Source organism: Protopterus annectens, chromosome 5.part1, assembly GCF_019279795.1.
Source record: "Protopterus annectens isolate FY-2018-M chromosome 5.part1, PAN1.0, whole genome shotgun sequence".
NCBI classification, from domain to species: domain Eukaryota; kingdom Metazoa; phylum Chordata; order Ceratodontiformes; family Protopteridae; genus Protopterus; species Protopterus annectens.
The window spans coordinates 267,218,468-267,242,104 of NC_056736.1; the positions used below are offsets into that span (position 1 = coordinate 267,218,468).

The 23,637-nt window shown below is 39.0% G+C and overlaps 1 protein-coding gene across 1 annotated transcript in view; it reads right to left on the minus strand.

Moving 5' to 3' along the window:
• The window catches only part of SLC22A15 (solute carrier family 22 member 15), a 1,628,958-nt gene that overhangs the window by 960,555 nt on the left and 644,766 nt on the right, over nt 1-23,637 (minus strand). Inside the window, exon 4 of the mRNA XM_044072941.1 lies at nt 11-175. Within this exon, the coding sequence (XP_043928876.1) occupies nt 11-175 (165 nt within the window). The remainder of the gene's footprint in view (nt 1-10; nt 176-23,637) is intronic.

The following is a 23,637-nucleotide window of genomic DNA, read 5'->3' on the forward strand; positions in this document are numbered from 1 at the left end:
TTAAATGTACCTGTCAATGCCCAGTAGGAAAGCCCAACATACTCATTCAGTAAAACAAAGGCCACCAATGACATTCCACCATTCATGACACCCACCAGGAATCGGAGAGTGGCAAAGACCCAGTAAGAAGGGGCAAGGCCACCTAGAACTGCAAACAGGATATCCAGTGCAAAACCTGGGAACAAAAATCAGGTGTTTATTACACGTGCAGCTTTATGCACTCATACTGTACAATAAACTCATCTGTAACCTGCCTGTAACACATGGAAAGTACCACATGAAGCCAACAAAAAGGCAGATAAGCAAATACTTACTAGATCAGTTGATCTTCAAGAGGGCTCCTTGCAGCTGGGGATATTACTTGATGCATCCTTATGTCATCTCTCGTAGCTATTCTTAAAAATCTTGAGCACCAATGCTCAGTGTACTTGCATCAGTTTTCCTCAGATGAACAGGATTCTCCAATTTTTGCCCCATTCAAAATGGGCATTACTGTTAACTCACAAGATAATACAATACTATACATGAGCTAGACAACTACTACTGAAATTAACTAACGGAAGATCTTATTGCCAAAAAAAGTTACAGCTGGAACACCCCAAACAATAATGATATGGAGGAATAGTACACTCGACACAAACAGCCTTCTATAAAATAAACTGATATGTTACTTCTCAGGACCCTGTACAGTAAATGGGATACTGCAGCAGAATCTCAAGTGTGTCAAAAAAAAAAAAACTCGAGGGGTGGAAGGAGCCTGAAAGGCAGGAGTAGTTCAGGAGAAAATTCCCTTCAAGAATACTTCTGGAGTTAAATATGCAAATTATCTTGCTTGATAAATATGTACTGAAGGACAGATGTTAACAGTGCACATGTCCATTGACGACACAAGAAATATGCACTGCATCCAGGTAGCCTATGATGGAATGTCCTGATTTGGTCAACAGCCTATTAACCTTCAAACTATGTGACTATGATCTATTTAGCAACTTAGAAATCCTTCTTGGTTCTCCTATGCACGACTGATACATTATTGAATGTAAAACTCTGTTCAGATTCAAACTAAAAATGTGCCTTCCTAAATCCCACCTAAACAAGCATTTCAGAATGAGGGCAAGAAAACTTAGCATCCCCCAAACTATGTACTAACTCTAATGTTGCACAACAGTGGACATCCCTGGTGAATCATGCAGTGCTCTCACACAAAATAGAATTGCTTACACTCAAAATATCATGCCTTTCACCATGATCAACTGCTTTTGGGTACTTTAACTCAATCAACTGATTCATGATCATCTGCAGGGGAACTCTCATCATGTCATGCCCAAATGGCACACAACATTTGTTAAAATTATAATTAAAGATGCTCATTCAGGCAACAGAGGATACATTTGAGCCATTGCCATTTTTGTGTTGAGAAAGAAAACCTGGAGATGAATGGCTTGACTGAATGACAACTTGGAAACCCCCATTGGGAGGAAATTACTCACTTTTTACAAAATCCAGGCCTTGCAGTAGCCAAACATTGGACTCTGAGACCATGAAGCTTGGAGATCCACTGAATACATTTACCAGGAAAGATCAAATTAACTGAATCAGACCATTTGAAGGATGTATTCAACGGCTTCCTAGTTATTAAGTAGAGGTTCAATGTATAAACAGTCTCCATCTCAAAGATGAAGGATTATCTAAAGAAAGTGCCTCATCTGCCTCTTCTTGGCAGAAGTCTAGTCCTCCATGTGACCATGACATACCAAAACAGCTTGAGGTACATCAGTAATGAAACAAATGAGACTTTCCACTAAAAGTTATCAAAGACAGGCCAGAAAAACCTGGAAAATGACAAAATGATGAAAAGGAGGTTATTTCTATTTAGAAATTAAGAATATTTTCCAGAAGAACTTGCAGGCAACCTGCCTAAAACAATTCTTGGCAGTCTTTGGGATCTCCCCAGTAAGACAAGGTAACTGAATAGAAGTAGTGTTTTCAGCTAAGCTTTCAGAGTAGCAGTAGGCATCTTACTATAGCAATGAGAGCTCCAGGAATCAGAAAGGAGTAGTCTCTGAAAAGGCTTAAAACTCAAAATGTCTTTTACCAAGTTCTTTTAGGCCAAGAGTGAAGTGTGGTTTTAATACTCAGCCCAAAGAAGTCTCTTTGGCGAAAGTTGTTTTTAGAGACGAAAGCACTGAGAGTTTTTATTTAATAAATTGTTACAGTTTTCCTCTACTGCCTGCAATAGTTTTTTCTTGTGGACTGTCTTGTTGTTTGTGGAGCTGTTTTTGCTGGATTTGTTCGTAGCTGCAGCCCGGCGTCTAGATGGAGAACTACGCAGTTGCTAGCACCAGTTTTACAACCCTGTCAGCAGGCTGTACATTAAACGATACCCCAACAGGTTCGTTTATGATCGACTGTGATGGCAATGTTTCTACAGTCAATGAGAGGATGAAGTATAATCTAAATGGAGATGATGTGTTGAAAGGATGTTCAAGTCCCCCAGTTGACCCCTTTGAACAGTTAATGGCAGGTCAACCAACTTTTAATAGTGAAATAAGCCATGCTGAACTGTTTAAGGACACGGAACAGGAGCTGCATAAGTTGAAAAATGCAGTTGTGTACACAACATAAATGTAGATGTTTGAGTGTATTCACTGTTGCAGTTATCACACTTGGGTTATCCTGCCAGGGGTAGCCCTCAGTCGGCCCGAATACCAGAGGCTTAGTATTTCTGCTTCAGTTGCCATCACTTCAGGACTGACGTCAGGTCATCAGGGGTATAAAAACAGGCAGCCGACGCCATTACATCAGTTTTTCTTGCCCCAAATGTCAGGAGCCCCCAAATAGGGAGCTAAGTTATAGTGGAAAAACACCACCAGTAAAAAGTATCAATAGTCTTGTAAGGAGTGAGTAAGAAAGAAAGAGAGAGAGAGACAAGGAGGCTGGAGGGTGGGAAACCAGGACAGCAACAGTGAATACACTCGAACATCTACATTTATGGTAAGTGTACACAACTGCACTATGTTCTTCATGTTTCACTGTTGCAGTCATCACACTTGGGTTGATTCCCAAAGCTGAAGAATGGGTGGAGGCAGTCAAGAAGAGTTGGGGCTGGCTAGTATGCCCTGCAGGACTGCTGTTGCAAAGCCCGCCCTGGATTTTGAAAAGACAGGCAGGTGGTAATGCTTGGTGAAGGTATGAACAGAACTCCAAGTAGCAGGTTTCCAGAATGTCCCTGGTAGGGACTCCTCTGAGAAAGGCTGTAGAGGTTGAAGTTGCCCTAGTGGAATGCGTTCTGACCTCCCTGAGGGGGTGGTTTCCCATGGTGTTTGTAACAGAAATGGATACAGTGTGCTACCCATTTGGAGATGGTTTGTTTTGATATGGCCTTGCCCTCTGCCCCTGGTGCAAAGCTGACTAGTAACTGGTTAGATTTCCTGACGGCTTAGTCCTATTAAGGTAGAATCTGAGCTGTCTGTGCACATCTAAAGAGTGCAGGATCCTTTCCCCCTTATTTTGAGAATTAGGAAAAAAGGTGGGCAAATGGATAGATTGGTTGAGAGCCACACTGGACACCACTTTAGGCATAAAAGTTGGGTTAGTCCTGAGGGAGACCCTGTCAGCATGAAAAATAATGAAGAGTTTCACAGCCATAAGTGCTTGTAGCTCAGACTTCTTCTAGCTGAAGTGATGGCCAGAAGCAAGGCTGTTTTCCAAGAGAGGAATTTTAACTCTGCTGACACTGCAGGCTCAAAGGGGGGTAGCGTGAGCTTTTCCAACACAAAATTAAGGTCCCAAGCAGGGGTGGGGCTCTTCTTGGTGTCCTTAAGTTTGTTAGCCCCTCTCAGGAACTGCTTGATGAGAGGGTGAGAGAAGAGAGGTGGCTCAGTGCTGTAATTAGCAGGGATAGCAGAGACATGGATCTTAATGGAAGAGAAGGACAGGCCTCTGTGGAGTAGGTCTGCTATGTAATCCAGGATGAGAGGTAAGAAGGGTTGTGCTGTATCCGGTCCTTTAGAGTGAATCCAGGAAGAATACCTTTTCCACTTATCAGCATAGGATTTCCTTGTACTGGGTCGCCTGGCTTCACATATGACATCCAATACCTGCCTGCTTAGGGTGGCCACTCTAGGAGCATTAAAGGAGTAAGCCAGGCTACAAGGTTCAGGGTCTGCAATTGCGGATGCAGATCTGTCCCTCCTGCTGAGTCAGGATGGTTGGGATCTGGGGTAGGTGCCATGGTGGCACCAGTGACAGGCTGCGCAGTAGTGGGTACCAGTGTTGGTGTGGCCAGTCTGGGGCAATCAGGACTGCCCTTGGTCTTTCCTGCCTTATCTTGAGTAGTACTCTTGTAAGAAGAGGCAGAGGGGAAAATGCATAGACAGAGGTTTGCCCACTGGAAGGATGGGGCATGCACTTTCCAGGCCTTGCTTTGAGGTACCCTGGTGCAGAAGTTGCTGAACTGGTGGTTGTAGGAGGAGGCAAATAGGTCCACCTTCGGGGTATCCCATTTCTGGGTTAGAAGGCTGAAGGTGTTGTGGTCTAATTGCCACTCGTGTGGGTCTAGGAGATTTCTGCTTAAGTTGTCTGCCAGAGAGTGTTGGTTGCCTGGCAGGAATTGAGCTTGCAGGTGAATATGCATGGCTGAGGCTGTGTTCCACAGGGTCATGGCTAGCGTGCAGAGTGGGTAAGAGTGGGTTCCCACCTGCTTGTTGATGTACCACATCACTGTGATGTTGTTGGTTTTGATTAGAAGGGGTGCCAGTGAGAGTAGGGATCTGAAAGCTGTCAGAGCAGGCTGAACAGCTAGCATCTCTTTTTGGTTGATGTGCAGATGAATTTGGTTTGGGCTCCAGTGGCCCTGAATGCATCTGCCATCCAGATGTGCACCCCAGGCATAGTCTGATGCATCTGTGGTTTGGGTCTGGAAGGAGTGGGGTTGTGTAAAGGGAAGTCCCTCGTTATGGTTACATGTTGCTGCCCACCAAAGAAACTCTTTTCTTAGACAAAGTATTGTAGGTATGATAGTTTCCAGGTCCTGAGAATGTTGGCACCAAAGACTTTTTAAGTACCACTGACGTTTCCTCATATGCAGTCTGGCACATGGAATTAGTAGAATGCAGGACGCCATGAACCCTAGAGCCTGCAGGATTTTCCTTGTGGATAGCTGGGTTCTGGTGGCCAATTGAGCAAAGCAGACTGTCAAATAGGCTTGTTTTTCTGGAGTAAGGAATGCCATCTGGGATGCTGTGTCCAAGCTTGCTCCCAGGAATACAATTTTTTGACTGGGGACTAGTTTGGATTTCTTTTAGTTGATAGTGTACCCCAGGGAGGTTAGAAGGTCCTTTACAAATGTCAGGTGCTTCAACAGCTTTTCCTGACTGTCTGCCTGAATCAGGCAATCGTCCAAGTAAGGGTAAATTTGAATCTTTATCTGTCTGCAATAGGCAATGGCTGGAGCCAGGCATTTTGTGAAAACTCTGGGAGCAGTGGATAAGCCAAAGGGAAGTACAGAGACGTGATAATGCATATATCCTGCCCTGAAACATAGATATTTCCTGCAGGAGTCCATGATTGGGATGTGCAGATAGGCCTCCTTTAGGTCTAGGGTGGCTAACCAGGCATCTTTGGACAGCATAGGGAGAAGCTGCTGTAGGGTGAGCATTTTGAATTTTGGTACCACCAGGAAGATGTTTAGAATGGGTAGATCTAAGATTGGGCACCAGGTGCCCTCTTTTCTGAGTACCAGGAAAAGTCTGATATAAAAACTTTGGCCTATCTGTTCTGCAGGAACAGGCTGAATTGCCCTTATGGAGAGCAGGGACTGAACTTGGTTTTGTGCCTCTGCCCACTGGTTTGGGAACCCTTTTGGGGTTGGCGGCATGTGGAAATAAAATTTGTACCCCTGGGATATTATGTTATGGACCCATCGATCGTTGGTGATGGAGGTCCAGTTTTTTGCATGGTGGGCAAGTTTTCCTCCTAGGGGCACAAGCAATTGGGCAGGGGTGAGGAGTGGAGTTGAGAAGTCATTGTGAATGCTTTCCGTAAGGGGGTGGCTTAGCACTCCCTGCTTTAGAAGTGGAGGTACTCCATTGCTTAGATCTCTGCATGCCCTGAGACTGTAATCTGGGGGATCTGTTTCCCCTGGGTCTAGTTTGAGATGTCCTTGAGGGGCCTGGAAAAAAACAATGTTTCGAGGGGCAATGCCTACTGAATCTTGGAGGCTGCGCTTGCAAAAAGTCTTTGACTGTCTGCATAGACTTAGCCTTTTCTTCCATCTTTTTTAAAACCTCTTCTGCTTTGGTGCCAAACAGATTGTCCTTGTTCAGAGGAGCGTCCAATAATTTTGATTTGACATGGTCTGGCAAGGTCTGCTCCTTAAGCCAGGCATGCCTTCCAAGTAAAGAACCTGTGACTGCTGCCCTGCAAGATTCGTCTAGGGCATCAAACCCACATTGCAGGGTATGCTTGCTGACCTGGCTTGCAGAATGCATAAGCTCCTGTAATTCTTTATTTTCTGCACAGTCAGGAAAGGTAGATCATTTTTGCTTAATTAGTTCCACAGTATGCTGCTGGTATTTCAGCATGTGGAACTGACAATTCAATGCTCTAATGGAGAGAATTGCAGAGGTGTATACTTTTTTACCCCCATCTGTCTAAAGCTCGGGAATCCCTGTCCGAGGGGGTAGGATTCTTAGCTGTAGTTGCTTTTATTCCTTTAGGTTCTTGGGAGATGACCTCTGGGTCAGCAGTAGGATTTCTGAAGAGAAATTTGTAAGAGTCAGGTACTCTGTAGTACCGGTCAGGTTTCCTTGGAGCAGGGGGTAAAGTATCAGGAGTTGGGCTGGATTCCATAAAGACATCATCCACAACATCCAGAACAGGAGGGAGTTTTAGAAAGAACCGATGATGGGAAAGAAGTAGTCAGTTTGTGTCGAATATCAGTAATGCAAATTACTTCCTCAGAAGCCAGTGCCTGCAAAGCGGCTGCGGACCCATCCATAGTAGAGACATCCGCAGGTTCTGTAGTCAAAGAAGAGTCTTGCGGCATACCGGACTTGGAACGGGTCTCAGTAGTGGCCTCCGAATCCATCAAAGCGGGCATCAGGGGCTGCAAAAATGCCTCAGTAAATACTGGCGAACTGGCAAAGAGCTTAACGGAAGCATCGTCGGCAGTTTTGGACCTGTGCGGTCTTTATCCTTATGGTTTTTTTTGAAGATTGGTAGTCGGATGGCTTAAAGTCATTTCGGAATATGGAGATGGAGGACGAAAGTATTTAGCTACAATAAGGGCCCGATGACAAATAGTTTGGGAGTTGAACAAAACATAAAACCGACAGCAAGGTACGTCGCGGTCTGGGCCTAAACAGGTGACGCAGTACAAATGGAAATCTCTGTGTGGTATTTGCTTTCCACAGGCGAGACAATTGTTAACTTTTTCTGACATCGGTTAGAGCAAGAAAAAAGGATCCCCAATGGGGTGCTTCGCTTTGGAAGACTTCAGGATGATTCAATTTCAGAAACGAAAACTCAGGTAGCAGCTGACCGGCACTCGTGCGAACTGCTTCTGCTTCGGGCTCCTTGGCAAGAAAGACTGATGTAATGGCATCGGCTGCCTGTTTTTATACCCCTGACGACCTGACGTTAGTTCTGAAGTGACAGCAACTGACGCAGAAATACTAAGCCTCTGGTATTAGGGCCGACTGAGGACTACCCCTGGCAGGATAACCCAAGTATAATGACTGCAACAGTGAAACACGAAGAACAATGGCTCCGATGGGAGAATTTATTTTTTGAAAACAGTGTTCAAGCACAAAGAGTCCCGAAGGGCTTAAGAATCCTAAAGTTGCTTATAGGAAATAATTTGCCGAAGGTACTGGTTGACAAGTGGTTAGAAGTCAACCAGAGGGCGGGCTTACAATATATGGAGAATTTGATGCATGTTAGGGATAGTTTTGATTTTATAGAAAAAGATTAGTCAATCAGCAGTTCAAGAAAATGATATATTGGTAACATTAGATATTAAATCCCTGTATACAATGACTGCTAACAAAGAAGGTATGGAAATAGTAAGGATTGAATTATTGAGAAATAGAATCTTCTTGATCAACACTGTAGGGTTGCTTAAGGAGATGATAGATATAGTATTGAATTATAACTAATTTATGTATTATGAAGACATATATGTACAAACAAATGGTGTGACAATGGGAGCAGCTTTGGCTCCCAGCTACGCAAATGTTTTCATGTATGTTTGGGAATTGGTAAATGTGTTGAATAGTAAATATCACATCCATATTATCAAAATGTTAAGATTTACTGATGGTTTTTTTTAGTATGGAGGGGAAATAAGGAAGAATTGGAAGAATGTATTGATTATTTACATAATATCAGTTCCTACCTTAAATTTACTTACCAGTATGATGAAATAAAGATCAATTTTCTTGATGTAACAGTACATAAGGAACAGATTAGATACAAAAATGTATAAAAAAGAGGTTAAGAACAATATGCATCTCCATTATTCTAGTATGCACCCTAAAAAGACTAAATTAAACATAGTGAAAGTGCAATTGACCAGAATTAGCAATTTGACGGAGAAGGAAGAGGATTTTAAAGAAGAAGCAAATAAGTTTTGTAGAAAAATTATGTATAGAGGATACCTTGAAAAAGAAGTTCTAAATATGTTACAAGAAAATATAGAAAAAAGAAGAAGTAATGAGAGAAATAAGAGAAATATAAATAGGAAGTTGTATCATAATAAAGTAGTTATGGGGGATTGAAAATAGTGTTGATTCGAATGTTATTAAAGAAGTATTAAGAAACAATTGGGGATTATTCAGATCGAACAGTGAAATCTTAAATAGAATAGGAAATGAACCAGAGTTTGTGCAAAAAAGGAGAAAAAGTTTTAAGAACTTCTTCCAAAATAAGTTAGGGAGACCAAAGGAAAGAGGGATGGTAAAACGTTACAATTGTAACGTGTTACCTATACACTGATTCTAGTGAAATAAATATAGGTAATTTTAAAGTCCAATTACCGGGGGTTTTTAGTTGTAATTAGAAAAATACAGTGTATTTAACATTCTGTTTGGAATGTTATTCGTTTTATGTTGGGAGGATTACTCGGGAGTTAAAAAGAAGACTATATGAACATAAGCATGCAGTACATACTGGGGATGAAAGAAATGCGTTAAGCAAACATTATATAACCAAGAAATGCAAGGCTGATTTTAGGTTTCTGGTTCTGGATGTTTAATATAGAGGAGGAGTTAGGATGGCTAGAGTATTGCTGGCAGGTTAAATTGAACACGTGTTTTCCTCCAGGACTGAACAATAGGGAGGAATTCATAACGTATTTAAAAAGAAAGGGATTGAAACATTAATTAGTTGTGTATTTCTATTGGTGATTGTGATTTTTATGTGATGGTACATATGAAATGAAGTGTGGTTTTAAATACTCAGTCTGAAGAAGTCTCTTTGGTGAAAGTTGTTTTGGAGAAGAAAACGCTGAGAGTTTTTATTAATAAATTGTTGCCATTTTCCTCTAGTACCTGCAATCATTTTTTCTTGTGTAAGTTCTTTTAGGCCATCATAGGATTAGAAGGATGAGCTTTAGCCTTTCTCAAGGGAACCTTTAATTTACATTTAACAGAGTTAGGAACCTAAAAACAAGACCTGAATTCGAGGATGACTGGAAATTTCTCCAGGCACCTGGCATTTGTATTTTTTTGGCAATTGCAGATACTATCATCTCATCACTCTGATTGGTACTACAGCAGCACCACAGACAGAACCTATATATCGAAATATTTTAACTGCAGGACCACCAAGGTCGTCTATTTGGCAAAATGGTCAGATTGTTTACATTGGTAAAACAACGAAAACCATACAAAATAATCCCAAAACAAAACATGTATACCATTTAAACAAGAAAACAAACTATAAGGCAATCTACAGATATGTTCCAACATGTTTCACATTCACGAACTTTATATTTCACATACTACATGCCATCCCCACAACCCCATGATCAAGGACTTAGATATCCTTCTTGAACATGAAGAACTGCAGTGACAAGTTAGATTAATGCAAGTAAGCACCCCCCCCTTCACCCACTCACACCGATTCAATCAGTATATATGCATTAAAAGCCATGCCAGTCTGAGACTATTGGAACACATAAAGGTTACTATTAATCACTGACTAGAGAGTAACACACTGATCTGTGGTAAGATTTTACTTAGTAACTGTATGTTTGCTTATTTATCTTTATCAGGCACTTCCATCCAGGAAAGCATGGTGTGAGTAGCACCTGTCTTGTATTTACATTACTATTTTATATTTTTAGTATTTTTCTTATTATTTTTATTTTTCACCAGGAGAACAGTTTTCCAGGTTCAGTATTTGAGGGAGCTAGAGGAAGCTGGCTCAAAAGGCACTAGAGTCAGTTTCTCTAGTACAAAGTTAAGATCCTGGGGGGGGAGCTACAGGTCTACTGAGAGGTCTAATGTGGAGGACGCTTTTAAATTATTTGGCTTCAAATCTGGAAGCTAAAGCAGGTGAAGGAGGCAGACATGCAGAGATAACTGACAAATGTGCTTTTATAGAGGAGCAAGCTAAGCCAGCAAAGAGCAATTCACACAGATATGAAAGAACCAAAGGGGAATCCACTGTAAGCGGGTCCAGGTTTCTAGCAAGCCACCAAAAAGAAAATCTCTTCCATTTGGAAAGGTAAGATTTCCTCGTACTGGGTTTCCTGGCCTCCTGCAGGACTTGAAGCACGTCCACAGAATACAGGTGGCTGAAGGGAATCAGGGCTATCACCCACAGGGTTAGCTGAAGAGTTTATAGCAAAGAAAATAGCACCAGCTACCTGATAAAGAACTGGCTCACACAAAACAATCAGATATAAAGAAAAACACAGGCTGAGCCAGTCACCACGGCTGATATAAATCCACTTTAATTGTAGATGTTTTTCTTTATATTAGTTGAAGAGTTTCCAGGTGTGGGCAGATGAGGGAGACCTTGTTCTGTGTGAACAAGTCCACTCTGTGAGGTAACTTATGATTATTGCCCTTGCCTAGGTGCAAAAGAAGGGGGAACAAGTGCTATCTTGGCCAACATGGAGTCACCAGCAAGATTGTTGGTCTGGCCTGTCAAATCTTCAGCAGGACTTTCAGAATGAATGGAAGAAGAGGGAGTGCATAAAGAAACTTCCCCTTCCAAGAAACTGACAGGGCATCTACTTTCCATGCCTGAGGATGTAGTTCTCTGGCACAAAGTTTTGGATGTTGTTTGTTCAGGGGGAGGCAAACAAGTCTATTTGTGGAATACCCCACTGGCAGTCCAGGAACACATCCCTGTGAAGCATCCTTTCGTGGGCCTGTGTTCTGGATCTGCTCAGTGTGTCTGCCACAGAGTTTTGATTGGAAGGCATGTAGACCGCCTGCAGAGATATTTGAAGTTGGCATGCTAGTTCCCAAGCCTGTAAGGCTAATCTGCAAAGGAGATCGAATCTTGTTCCTCCTGCTTGTTTAGATACCACAAAACAGTCATATTGTCTGTGTAGAGTTGCAGCTCTCCTGGCCTCAGGAGAGGCCGGAATGATTGTAAGGCTAGGATCAGTGCCTTAATCTCCTTTACATTTATGTGGTCTTTTCCCTGACAGGGGCCCATTGTCCTTAAAACGTGTGTGGGGCAAGAGCTGCTCCTCAACCTGTATCCAAAGCATCTGTGACAGGTACTGAGTTGGGGGCAATGGGTGAATGGGGAGTCCTGAGTTTATGGACAGTTGTTGCATCCACTATTGGTGCTCCTCCTTGAGACAGGGTAGTAGTAGTAGTATTGGAAATTCCAGTGGGTGGGCATGTTGAGACCACACCGATTTCAGGAATCATTGGAATTTCCTCATCTGGAGCCTTGCCAGGGGTAGCATAGTGATGGTGGAGGCCATCAGTCCTAGGATTTGGAAAAACTGTCATGCAGTCAAGTGTTTTAGGGGGAGAATCTCTGAGAAGATTAGAGAGATCTCCTGTGCTTTTTCTGGGGGGAGAGAGACAATCATTTTATCGGTTTGGATTCTGCACTCCAGAAGGACATGATCTTGAGATAGGACAAGAGTAGATTTGTTGAAGTTGATAGTGAATCCAAGCATTGCAAAACAGCCATGGCTGAGTGAAGGTTGTTTCTCAGTTCCTCCAGGATGTTGGCTTGGAATACAGGTAAGGGAAGATATAAATGCCTTGGAGTCTGCAGAAAGCTACCACTAGCGCTAAGCATCTTGTGAAAACTCTTGGGGCTGTAGAAAGACCAAAAGACAAGGCAGATAATTTAAAGTGCCAGGATCCCACAGAGAAGCTTAGACATTCCCTGAATTTGGGATGAATGAAAATATGGAGATGACCATCTTTGATGTCTGTGGATGCTACGGAGGCATGAGGGAGGATCAGACGGAAGAGGGTCTCAAGAGTTAGAATTTTGAAGGAAGGTGCTTTTAGAAAGGTGTTGAGCTAGGAGAGATCTAGGATGGGTCTCCATGGCCCTTCCTTCCTAGGAACCATGAGCATGCATGAATAAGTCTGATTCTTTTTGGGCAGAGGGCACAGGTTATATTGTGCCCTGTTCTAACACGTTTTCTGATATTGGAGGGAAGAGAGGTTTCTGTACTTTTGGAGGTTGGGGGATACCCCTAAAAGGAGGCTCAGTGTGCCAAACCATAAAGTCTTATGTTCCTACTATTTTTCCCACTTCTAACTATTCTATCCATACCTTATCTGTTTACACTCTATGAACACCTGAACTGTCTAGCGTTCCAGTACCCCATAAGACAAACCTCCACACCCACACTTGTAGTCTATCATAGCCAGAATAACATACCCAGCACTTCAAACTATCTACCAGCTAAATATCATAGACTCACATTAAATGTCATAACTCAAGGGATAGGAAACTCCAGAACCTAATATTTAAACTTCTAAAATCTGTACTGAGACTACAAGTTCACTCCTTAATAGATGGTGATATCCACCCAAATCCAGGCCCAAATTCTACTACAACTATTGCTTACTAGACCCTCTAATTCACTACTAATAGCCCATCTTAATATTCGGAGCATTAACAATAAGGTTGCCCACCTGTATGCTCTCATGGAAGTCCATTCATTTGACATCCTATGTGTCACTGAAACATGGCTCAAGGCAACAGCACGAGACAATGAGGTAATACCACTCGGATATAATATCTTGAGACTAGACCGTAAAGCTAATATGGGTGGTGGTGTAGCTATACTATACAAATCTGGTTTACAAGTAACCTCCATAGAATCTAATCCACCCCTAGCCAGTAATACAGAAATCCTTATTTCCAAAATTCAGCTTAATAAACATAAATTTATCTATATCATCTGTATTTATCTTCCCCCAGGTAAAAACACTAACCCCCTAGAGAATATCCTTAGTTGGCTCTCCACAAACTACCCACAGGAAACCATAGTACTTGGAGACTTTAATATTAATTGGAAGAGTTGTACCACAGAACAGCCTTCTAACCATATAAACCTTTATGGTTTTACTCAAACCATTACATCCCCCACAAGGAATAATAAAGTTAACAACAAGGAAAGCACTCTTGATTGGATCCTCATAAATAGTCACCACCAAACTTACATAGTAGGAATCCTCCCCGAAGACATAAGTGACCATTCTCTTACCTTCTTAATTAGACATGAGTGACATTCCAAACCCAACCACATATAGGACAATAAGATCCAACAAATATTTCAACCCTGACACCTTTCAAAAAGAACTTAAAACATGTGATTGGTCTCCCCTAAAACAACTACCATTAGAAGAAGCAGTTATATATTTCAATTCTAAATTCTTAACTATTCTTGACCACAATGCACCAACTCGTACAATTAGAACTAGAGTTAAACCAGCCCCATGGCTTTCTAAAGCAACTAAACAAAAAATTATCTTTAGAAACAAAGTTTGGGCAAACTGGCGCACTACTAAAGACCCAGCAGATCAATTAAAGTTTAGACAGCTAAGAAGTGAAACAAAAAAAGCCATACAGTTGGACAAAAGTAATTTTTACTTTCAGCTCCAACAAACCCACCAAAACAAACCTCAGAAATTCTGGTCAGGCATTAATAAACTTCTACACCCAGGTCGATCACTCACACCCATCACCTCAGGTTCTGATCACAGTAGTAACAAGCAAATAGCCAACACCTTCAATACTTTCTTCACAGAGACCATTCAATCACTTGCCAATCAGCTATTCCCTGACACCTCATCTTTGACCACCTCAAACTCTAACACACCTCAATCTTTTCACTTTCAACCTGTTCCCACATCCCTTTATCTGTACCCTAATCCAAAAACTTAAACCTACCACCCTCTCAGCAGATCCACTACCTGCAGAACACCTACAAAAAGCTGCAAAAGCCATAGCCTACCCCATATCCATCCTGATTAATAGAACCATTACTGAAGGTAACGTTCCATCAATCTGGAAAATGTCATATATCCAATCCCCTGCATAAAGGCGGTAACTCCAACGAATTATCAAACTATAGACCTATAGCCATATTATCTGCACTGGCAAAAATCATGGAGAAATGCATTCACAAACAGCTGTTAAGCTTCCTATTAGAAAACAACTTATTAGCTAACAGCCAACATGGTTTTAGACCATTTCATAGCATCACCTCTGCTCTTTTATCCTTCTCTGATCACATTAATAAATATCGGAATAATGAACTTCTACCCTCTGCCCTCTTTATTGATTTGTCAAAAGCATTTGACATGGTAAACCACCAACTACTCATTAACATACTCAAAAACCTGTCACTAGATACAGTGGCTATACAATGGTTCCAATCCTACCTAAACAGCAGGCAACAGGCTGTATTATGAGAGAATAACTTATCTTCTAACCTCCCGATTACCCTCGGTGTCCCTCAAGGCTCCATACTAGGACCACTCTTATTTTCTATATTTATAAATGACCTACATGCTGCAATACCCTCAAGCTACCTGTATCCAATATGCAGATGATTCAACATTAATATGCTCAGCCACTTCCCCATCAGATCTTCAGTCACTAACCCAAAATGTGTTTAATTCAGTTGAAAAATGGCTTCTACACCGATGTCTTATCTTGAACCCCAAAAAGACAAAGCTTCTACTATTTACTTCCACCCGTAGATCCTCCCCACTTAATTTTACTGTTACATCAAGTAATGGTACTATTATCTCTCCGGATGCCACTAAAAAACTACTTGGGGTACTAAGAGATAACAACCTTACCTTTGATTCCCATATAAACAGTACTATAAAAACAGTCAACAAGAAACTAGGTTCCCTCTACTGGATCAAACCCTTTCTAACCCACTAGCCAGGTCCACTATTGTCCGTACCCACTTTATCTCTACCCTACTATATGCCTCCCCTGTATATACTAAACTATGTAAAAGCAACTTGAGCAAGCTGGCCATCTCCTACAATAACACTGCCAGATTTGCAACTGGGTCTTCCTACAGAACCCATCATTGTCAACCTCTTAAACAGCTAGGTTGGTTAGAGCTGCCAAATCTTTTAACATTTAACCAACTAACAGTTGCCCACAAGATCCTGCATCAACCTAGTAACACACCAATACTGGCAAATCTTATTACCCCCTATAGCAATCTAAAGACCTTACGCTCATCTAATAAACAACTTGTGCAAATATGTAAAACTAACAATTTAGCTGATGCCTCTCTGTTCTCTAACACTATTGGCAAAACCTGGAACTCTCTTCCCAGTGATCTAACCTCCCTTACCCCAAGCACCCTATTTAAAAGCAAACTGAAACCATACCTTAAAACAAAATGGTTATGCCCCGGTGCTAACCCTGACTAACTACCTCACCTACTAATGGGTATTGCTCATCTTATCTGCAAGTGCTAGATACTTTTCTGTTACCTAAAAAAAGAGTATGCATCGGTGCAGTTGAAAAATGTTTACTTGTGATTTCATTGCTATGACTAACTATACCAGATATGTGCTAAATTTGTGAGTAAGAAGAAAAAGCACAGTTCTGAATTTCCCAAATGACCACAAGCGGACAATCGATTTAGCGCTTTCATTCAGTTTTAATATGTGAACTTCCTCAGATTAAATCCCTACCCTAAAAAACTTCCTTTTATACTAAACAATGATTGCCAAACAGGAAATGACATAACAGCCATTTGTATTACATACACTTTAAAAATGCATGTTATTAAAAACCATCATAGTAAATGAATAATAAACTTTGATAAACATGATATACATATTTTAAATACTTCCAATGTTAGAGTGATAAATCAATATTGATATTTTAAAAAACATCTTATATTAATGGTCTCATTGAGACCTGGTACACTATCAGCACCCAAATATAACTGCCAATATGCCTCTTTACACTCTAATAAATTATTTAAATCTCCATTCAAAGAGGTTTTTTCTACTTTATCTAAAACAAAAAATTCAAACTTTTTAAAATCATTGCATATCATTGCATGTCTAGCTAATGAATTATTTTTATCTTTTTTTCTAATAGCTAAAACATGTTCATAAATTATTCGCTTCAAGTTTCTCATAGTCTTTCCTATATAGTAACTATTGCAGGATGAACATGTTGCAATATAGACTACCTGCTCACTGTTACAATTGTAGTAGTCCTTTGCCCATAAAGTTGTGTTGTGATAACTAAGCGTAACAAAAGAAGAATTTGTTATAAACCTACATTGCTTACAATTGTGACATGCATAGGTAACTTTTTACTACTTCTTAACGTCATCTGGTCACCAGTGTCTTTATTTCCCACTTCTAATATGGATTTAATATTTAAAAATTTCTTGTAGGTGAAATTAGGTGAAAAACCTAATATATTCACCAAATCCTTATTTCCTAAAATAATTTTCCAATTGTTTTCTATGATGCCCTTTATATGCCATATTTCATTAACTATAGGAAGTGGAAAAGCTATCCTATAGTCCTTCTTTTGATCGTACTTTATTTCCAATGTACATTCTGTTGGTCCTACTAATATATCTAAAGAATGTAAAATAGGAGATGCTACCCCTTTTCTCAAGAACAGTACTTCCTTTTCTATCTTTTGTATCCATGTTGTGTCATAACCCCTGGAAACAAAAAGACCCCTCAAAAACTGCACTTCTTCCTTAAATGTGTTCTCATCAGTTGTCAGTCTACTTAACCGTATCAGTTGTCCTTTTACTACTCCCCTTTTCATGTGCTGTGGGTGGACACTATCCCTATGCAAATACTGGCAAATAACTATTTTAAATTTAACAAAGTCTATTACAAACAGGTATGTGGTGTAGCTATGGGGGCAAGGGTTGCACCATCCTTTGCAAATTTAGTAATGGCAAACTGGGAGCACAAATTTCTCAAACAGCATTTGAGTTTTGGCAAAGTACAAATCTACTACAGGTTCATAGATGATTTGTTTTTCATTTGGAATGGTAATCAGGAAGAATTTACCAATATGGTACAAGATTTGAATACTACTGCAGAATTTTCAGAATTCAAACTAAGTGGATTTGGAGAGTCTATAAACTACTTGGATTTAAACATCTGTATAGATAAAGAAAACAATAGATTTGTAAGTAAAATATACAGGAAACCAGTTTTTGCCAATCAATATTTGCATAGGGATAGTGCCCACCCACATCACATGAAAAGGGGAGTAGTAAAAGGACAACTGATACGGTTAAGTAGACCGACAACTGATGAGAACACATTTAAGGAAGAAGTGCAGTTTTTGAGGGGTCTTTTTGTTTCTAGGGGTTATGACACAACATGGATACAAAAGATAGAAAAGGAAGTACTGTTATTGAGAAAAGGGGTAGTATCTCCTATTTTACATTCTTCAGATATATTAGTAGGACCAACATAATGTACACTGGAAATAAAGTACGATCAAAAGGAGGATTATAAGATAGCTTTTCCACTTCCTATAGTTAATGAAATATTGCATATAAAGGGCATCATAGAAAACAACTGGAAAATTATTTTAGGAAATAAGGATTTGGTGAATATATTAGGTTTTTCACCTAATTTCACCTACAAGAAAGTTTTAAATATTAAATCCATATTAGAAGTGGGAAATAAAGACACTGGTGACCAGATGACGTTAAGAAGTAATAAAAAAGGTACCTATGCATGTCACAATTGTAAGCAATGTAGGTTTATAACAAACTCTTCTTTTGTCATGCTTAGTTATCACAACACAACTTTATGGGCAAAGGACTACTACAATTCTAACAGTGAGCAGGTAAGTCTATACTGCAACATGTTCATCCTGCAATAGTTACTATATAGGAAAGACTATGAGAAACTTGAAGCGAAGGATTTATGAACATGTTTTAGCTATTAGAAAAAAAGATAAAAATAATTCATTAGCTAGACATGCAATGATATGCAATGATTTTAAAAAGTTTGAATTTTTTGTTTTAGATAAAGTAGAAAAAAACTCTTTGAACGGAGATTTAAATAATTTATTAGAGTGTAAAGAGGCATATTGGCAGTTATATTTGGGTGCTGATAGTGTACCAGGTCTCAATGAGACCATTAATATAAAATGTTTTTTAAAATATCAATATTGATTTATCACTTTAACATTGGAAGTATTTAAAATATGTATATCATGTTTATCAAAGTTGGTTATTCATTTTCTATGATGGTTTTTAATAACTTGCATTTTTAAAGTGTATGTAATACAAATGGCTGTTATGTCATTTCCTGTTTAGCAATCATTGTTTAGTATAAAAGGAAGTTTTTTAGGGTAGGGATTTGTTTCTGAGGAAGTTCACATATTAAAAGTGAATGAAAGTGCTAAATCGATTGTCCGCTTGTGATCATTTGGGGGAAATTCATAACTGTAATTTTTCTGGTTTGGTTTTCGTTTTTATCGGTGTTGGAGAGTGTTTTCTATTGGTCTACTGCAGTTTCTGAGCCTTTCCCGATGGCAGCGGAGTCTTCAAGTCAAGAAAGTTTACTCAATTTAACTGTCTACCCTATGCCTGAGAATGAGGACAATGGTTGTCGTTCAGTCGTTGTGAGAGATGACCTGTTAAATTTAATTGGTAAAATAGTGCAGGACACTTTGGATCAGCATGCCAGGAAGCAGTCCAACAAGCTTGATGGTAATGGTGCGGAATCCACGAGTAGTAGCGTTACACCACAGCACGCAGAGGCAAGCAAGTTTGGTTGTAACAAAGAAGGAGAACGAGTCACGAACAGGCGAAATGTACCAGCTCAAGGCAATGTTTGGGATTACTTGTGCAAAGGAAACGTTAATCCGTTCAGTATTATAACGGACAACACTGACAATGATGTAAGTAACATCTTTAATGAAAGTTTGTACATAAGCAGCATCAATTGTAAAAAAGCTATTTTTGAGCTGGAAAAAAGTATGTACAAACATGTAACTCTTGCTCTTGAAGTACAATATCTCAGTGAGTGTATTAGGTGGAAAATAGTGCCGCAGGGGTTACGGACAGCCAAATTTCCTAACTGCATTGTTCCAGGAGATTAATTAAACAAAACTTTGATTGAATTATACAACCAAACAGGTTTAACAATGATGGGTATTTTGGTTTCTCATTATACTAAGGAAATCGACAAGATAAAAGAAGTCATTAGAAGTATTGGTGAGAAAATAAGAAGTTATAGCTGTTTCTTTGAATTTTTGGAACTTTACAATGGCTTAGAAGCCAAAGTGGAGAGACATAAAGCTACTATAATTTCAAGAAAACAGTCAAAACTCAGAAGAGACATTAATTCTTACAAGTTAAATCGAGCGTATATTGCATTTGACAACAGTCAGGTTACACGCAATATATATGACAAAGTCACAGTAGCTAGGTATAATGGAACTCAGGGAATTGGAAACATTGACAACAGGGTTCCAGTATCAACATCTGAAAGAAACAATGACAATACACTGACTATTAGTAAAAACAATGAAAACGACAATTCTACAACAAGAGATTCTCTAGTAGTAGATCAAAACATCATTGACAATGACAATAGACTAAGCTATGCACAAGTAGCTTGTACAGACAACATTCACAATGGTTGTAATGAAGGCCCTTTTTTGTTGAAAGATCAAGAAAAGAAAAGGACTACAAAGTGGTACAATACAACTCAATACAAAGGGAAAGGGAAGGGGAAAGGGAAAAACAGAAAGAAATGGTAAATCATGACAATACTGATAGATATAGTGTGGAGATAGTCAATCTATCAGACATGATTTTATCTGTAGAAATGATGAACGTGTTAAAGAAAGGGTTTTCATTCATTCCTGCGACTAAGATGAACATAGGAAAGTTATTAGTAGACTTTAGATTATACTTAAGAAAATTAAATCTTAGTTATGTTATGCAGGATATTATGAAAACTACTACAGACATGCATTTAGAAAACAAACTTTCAAAACCCAGTACTTTTAATCCCCCTTTACAAAGTACATTACATACTTTCTTGTCCATATGTGAGAAAGAGTTCAGACAAATTAACAACAGCAATTTTTCTGGTAATCTCAGTATAAAAGAGCATGAGGCACTGAGAGAGATGAGTAAAAATAGCAAAATAAGAACAATGAGAGCGGACAAAGGAGGCAATACAGTTGTAATGAATACTTTCGACTATGATAAGGCTATAGAAAATATGTTAAACGATAGAACTGTGTACCAGTGTGTCACAAATGGAGAGATAAAAAAGAGTTATAATAAAATTGATGTGGCATTATTTGACATGTTCAGTCAAGGTGAGCTGAACAATGAGAATTATTCGTTTGTACAAGTAGAACATCTGAAGGTAGCCATTCAAACTGATAGTAAAAATCCTATGTTTAGACCAATAATTTCAGCAAAAAATTCTAAAACTGAGTATATTTCAGTGTGGCTAGACCAAATATTAAATCCTGTCGTTCAACAATCTAAATTTTATTTAAGAGATTCTTGGCACTTGTTGGAAATATTAAGAGACTATAAAATACCAGAAGAGACCATTTATTTTGGTACTTTAGATGTTAAGTCTCTTTACACTTCTATTGAACAAGAGGCAGGTATAGAGTATCTTTTACAGGAGTAAAAATAAATACTATATGTCACATGATGGAGCTGGTACTGGCAAATAACTATTTTAAATTTAACAAAGTCTATTACAAACATATATCTGGTGTAGTTATGGGGGCAAGGGTTGCACCATCCTTTGCAAATTTAGTAATGGCAAACTGGGAGCACAAATTTCTCAAACAGCATTTGAGTTTTGGTAAAGTACAAATCTACTACAGGTTCATAGACGATTTGTTTTTCATTTGGAATGGTAATCAGGAAGAATTTACCAATATGGTACAAGATTTGAATACTACTACAGAAGTTTTAGAATTCAAACTAAGTGGATTTGGAGAGTCTATAAACTACTTGGATTTAAACATCAGTACAGATAAAGAAAATAGTAGATTTGTAAGTAAAATATACAGGAAACCAGTTTCGCCAATCAATATTTGCATACGGATAGTGCCCACCCTAAGCACATGAAAATGGGAGTAGTAAAAGGACAATTGATACGGTTAAGTACTGACAACTGATGAGAACACATTTAAGGAAGAAGTGCAGTTTTTGAGGGGTCTTTTTCTTTCTAGGGGTTATGACACAACATGGATACAAAAGATAGAAAAGGAAGTACTGTTCTTGAGAAAAGGGGTAGCATTTCCTATTTTACATTCTTCAGATATATTAGTAGGACCAACAGAATGTACATTGGAAATAAAGTACGATCAAAAGAAGGACTATAGGATAGCTTTTCCACTTCCTATAGTTAATGAAATATGGCATATAAAGGGCATCATAGAAAACAATTGGAAAATTATTTTAGAAAATAAGGATTTGGTGAATATATTAGATTTTTCACTTAATTTTACCTACAAGAAAGTTTTAAATATTAAATCCATATTAGAAGTGGGAAATAAAGACACTGGTGACCAGACAACGTTAAGAAGTAATAAAAAAGGTACCTATGCATGTCACAATTGTAAGCAATGTAGGTTTATAACAAATTCTTCTTTTGTCACGCTTAGTAATCACAACACAACTTTATGGGCAAAGGACTACTACAATTGTAACAGTGATCAGGTAGTCTATATTTCAACATGTTCATCCTGCAATAGTTACTATATAGGAAAGACTGAGAAACTTGAAGTGAAGGATTTATGAACATGTTTTAGCTATTAGAAAAAAAGATAAAAAATAATTCATTAGCTAGACATGCAATGATATGCAATGATTTTAAAAAGTTTGAATTTTTTGTTTTAGATAAAGTAAAAAAAAACCTCTTTGAACGGAGATTTAAATAATTTATTAGAGTGTAAAGAGGCATAGTGGCAGTTATATTTGGGTGCTGATAGTGTACCAGGTCTCAATGAGACCATTAATATAAAATGTTTTTTAAAATATCAATATTGATTTATCACTCTAACATTGGAAGTATTTAAAATATGTATATCATGTTTATCAAAGTTTATTATTCATTTTCTATGATGGTTTTTAATAACTTGCATTTTTAAAGTGTATGTAATACAAATGGCTGTTATGTCATTTCCTGTTTAGCAATCATTGTTTAGTATAAAAGGAAGTTTTTTAGGGTAGGGATTTGTTTCTGAGGAAGTTCACATATTAAAAGTGAATGAAAGCGCTAAATCGATTGTCCGCTTGTGGTCATTTGGGAAATTCAGAACTGTGCTTTTTCTGGTTTGGTTTTCGTTTTTATTGGAGAGTGTTTTAAATCTGTGAGTAAAATTCCAAAGTAAAGTAAAAAACTGTAATGTTCCTCAATTTTATTTGTAAATTCTCCCTTACTGTAAATGGACATGTATCCAGTTGGACTAGCCCGGTCAACAAATGTAAAATAAATAAAATAAAAAGTATCCATTTTTGATTGTGCTGAGGACCCAAATGTTTTCAGTAATGGAGTCCAAGGCAGAAAGGGAGAGGGGTAGGTATAGTAGGGTGGCAAGTTATTTCTGAGGAATCAGGAGGAAGAGCCTGTTCTATCAGGAAAGGGACGCTTAGCCACCTGGAAAGCAATTGAAGAAGCAGAGAAAGTACAGTTGTGTACACTTACCATAAATGTAGATGTTCGAGTGTATTCACTGTTCCAGTCATCACATTTGGGTTATCTGCTTGCAGAAGCCCTCAGTTGGCCTGATTATCAGAGTCTTGTTTAGGTTTAGTTGCTACATGATTTGTGCATGGATAGTTTTTTTCTATTATTTTTGAGAGGGAGAGTATGGCTATAGGTCTAAAATTGGATTTGTCTATGTTTTTACTGCCTTTGTGAAGTGGAATGATGTATATTTGGTGCCAGACGGTTGGGACGTATGATTCCTGTATAGATCTGTTTATGAGAATAGATATGGGATAAGCGATGGTTTCAGCAGATTGTTTGAGGAAGTGTGTGGTAGATTATCTGGTGCATTATGACAGGGTTTTAGCTTGAGGAGAAGCTTTTTTATAGTGCTTGTGGGGATGGGTTTGAGGGTAAAGGGGGAAGGAGGAGGAGGTTTTCTGGAGGGGGAGGGGGC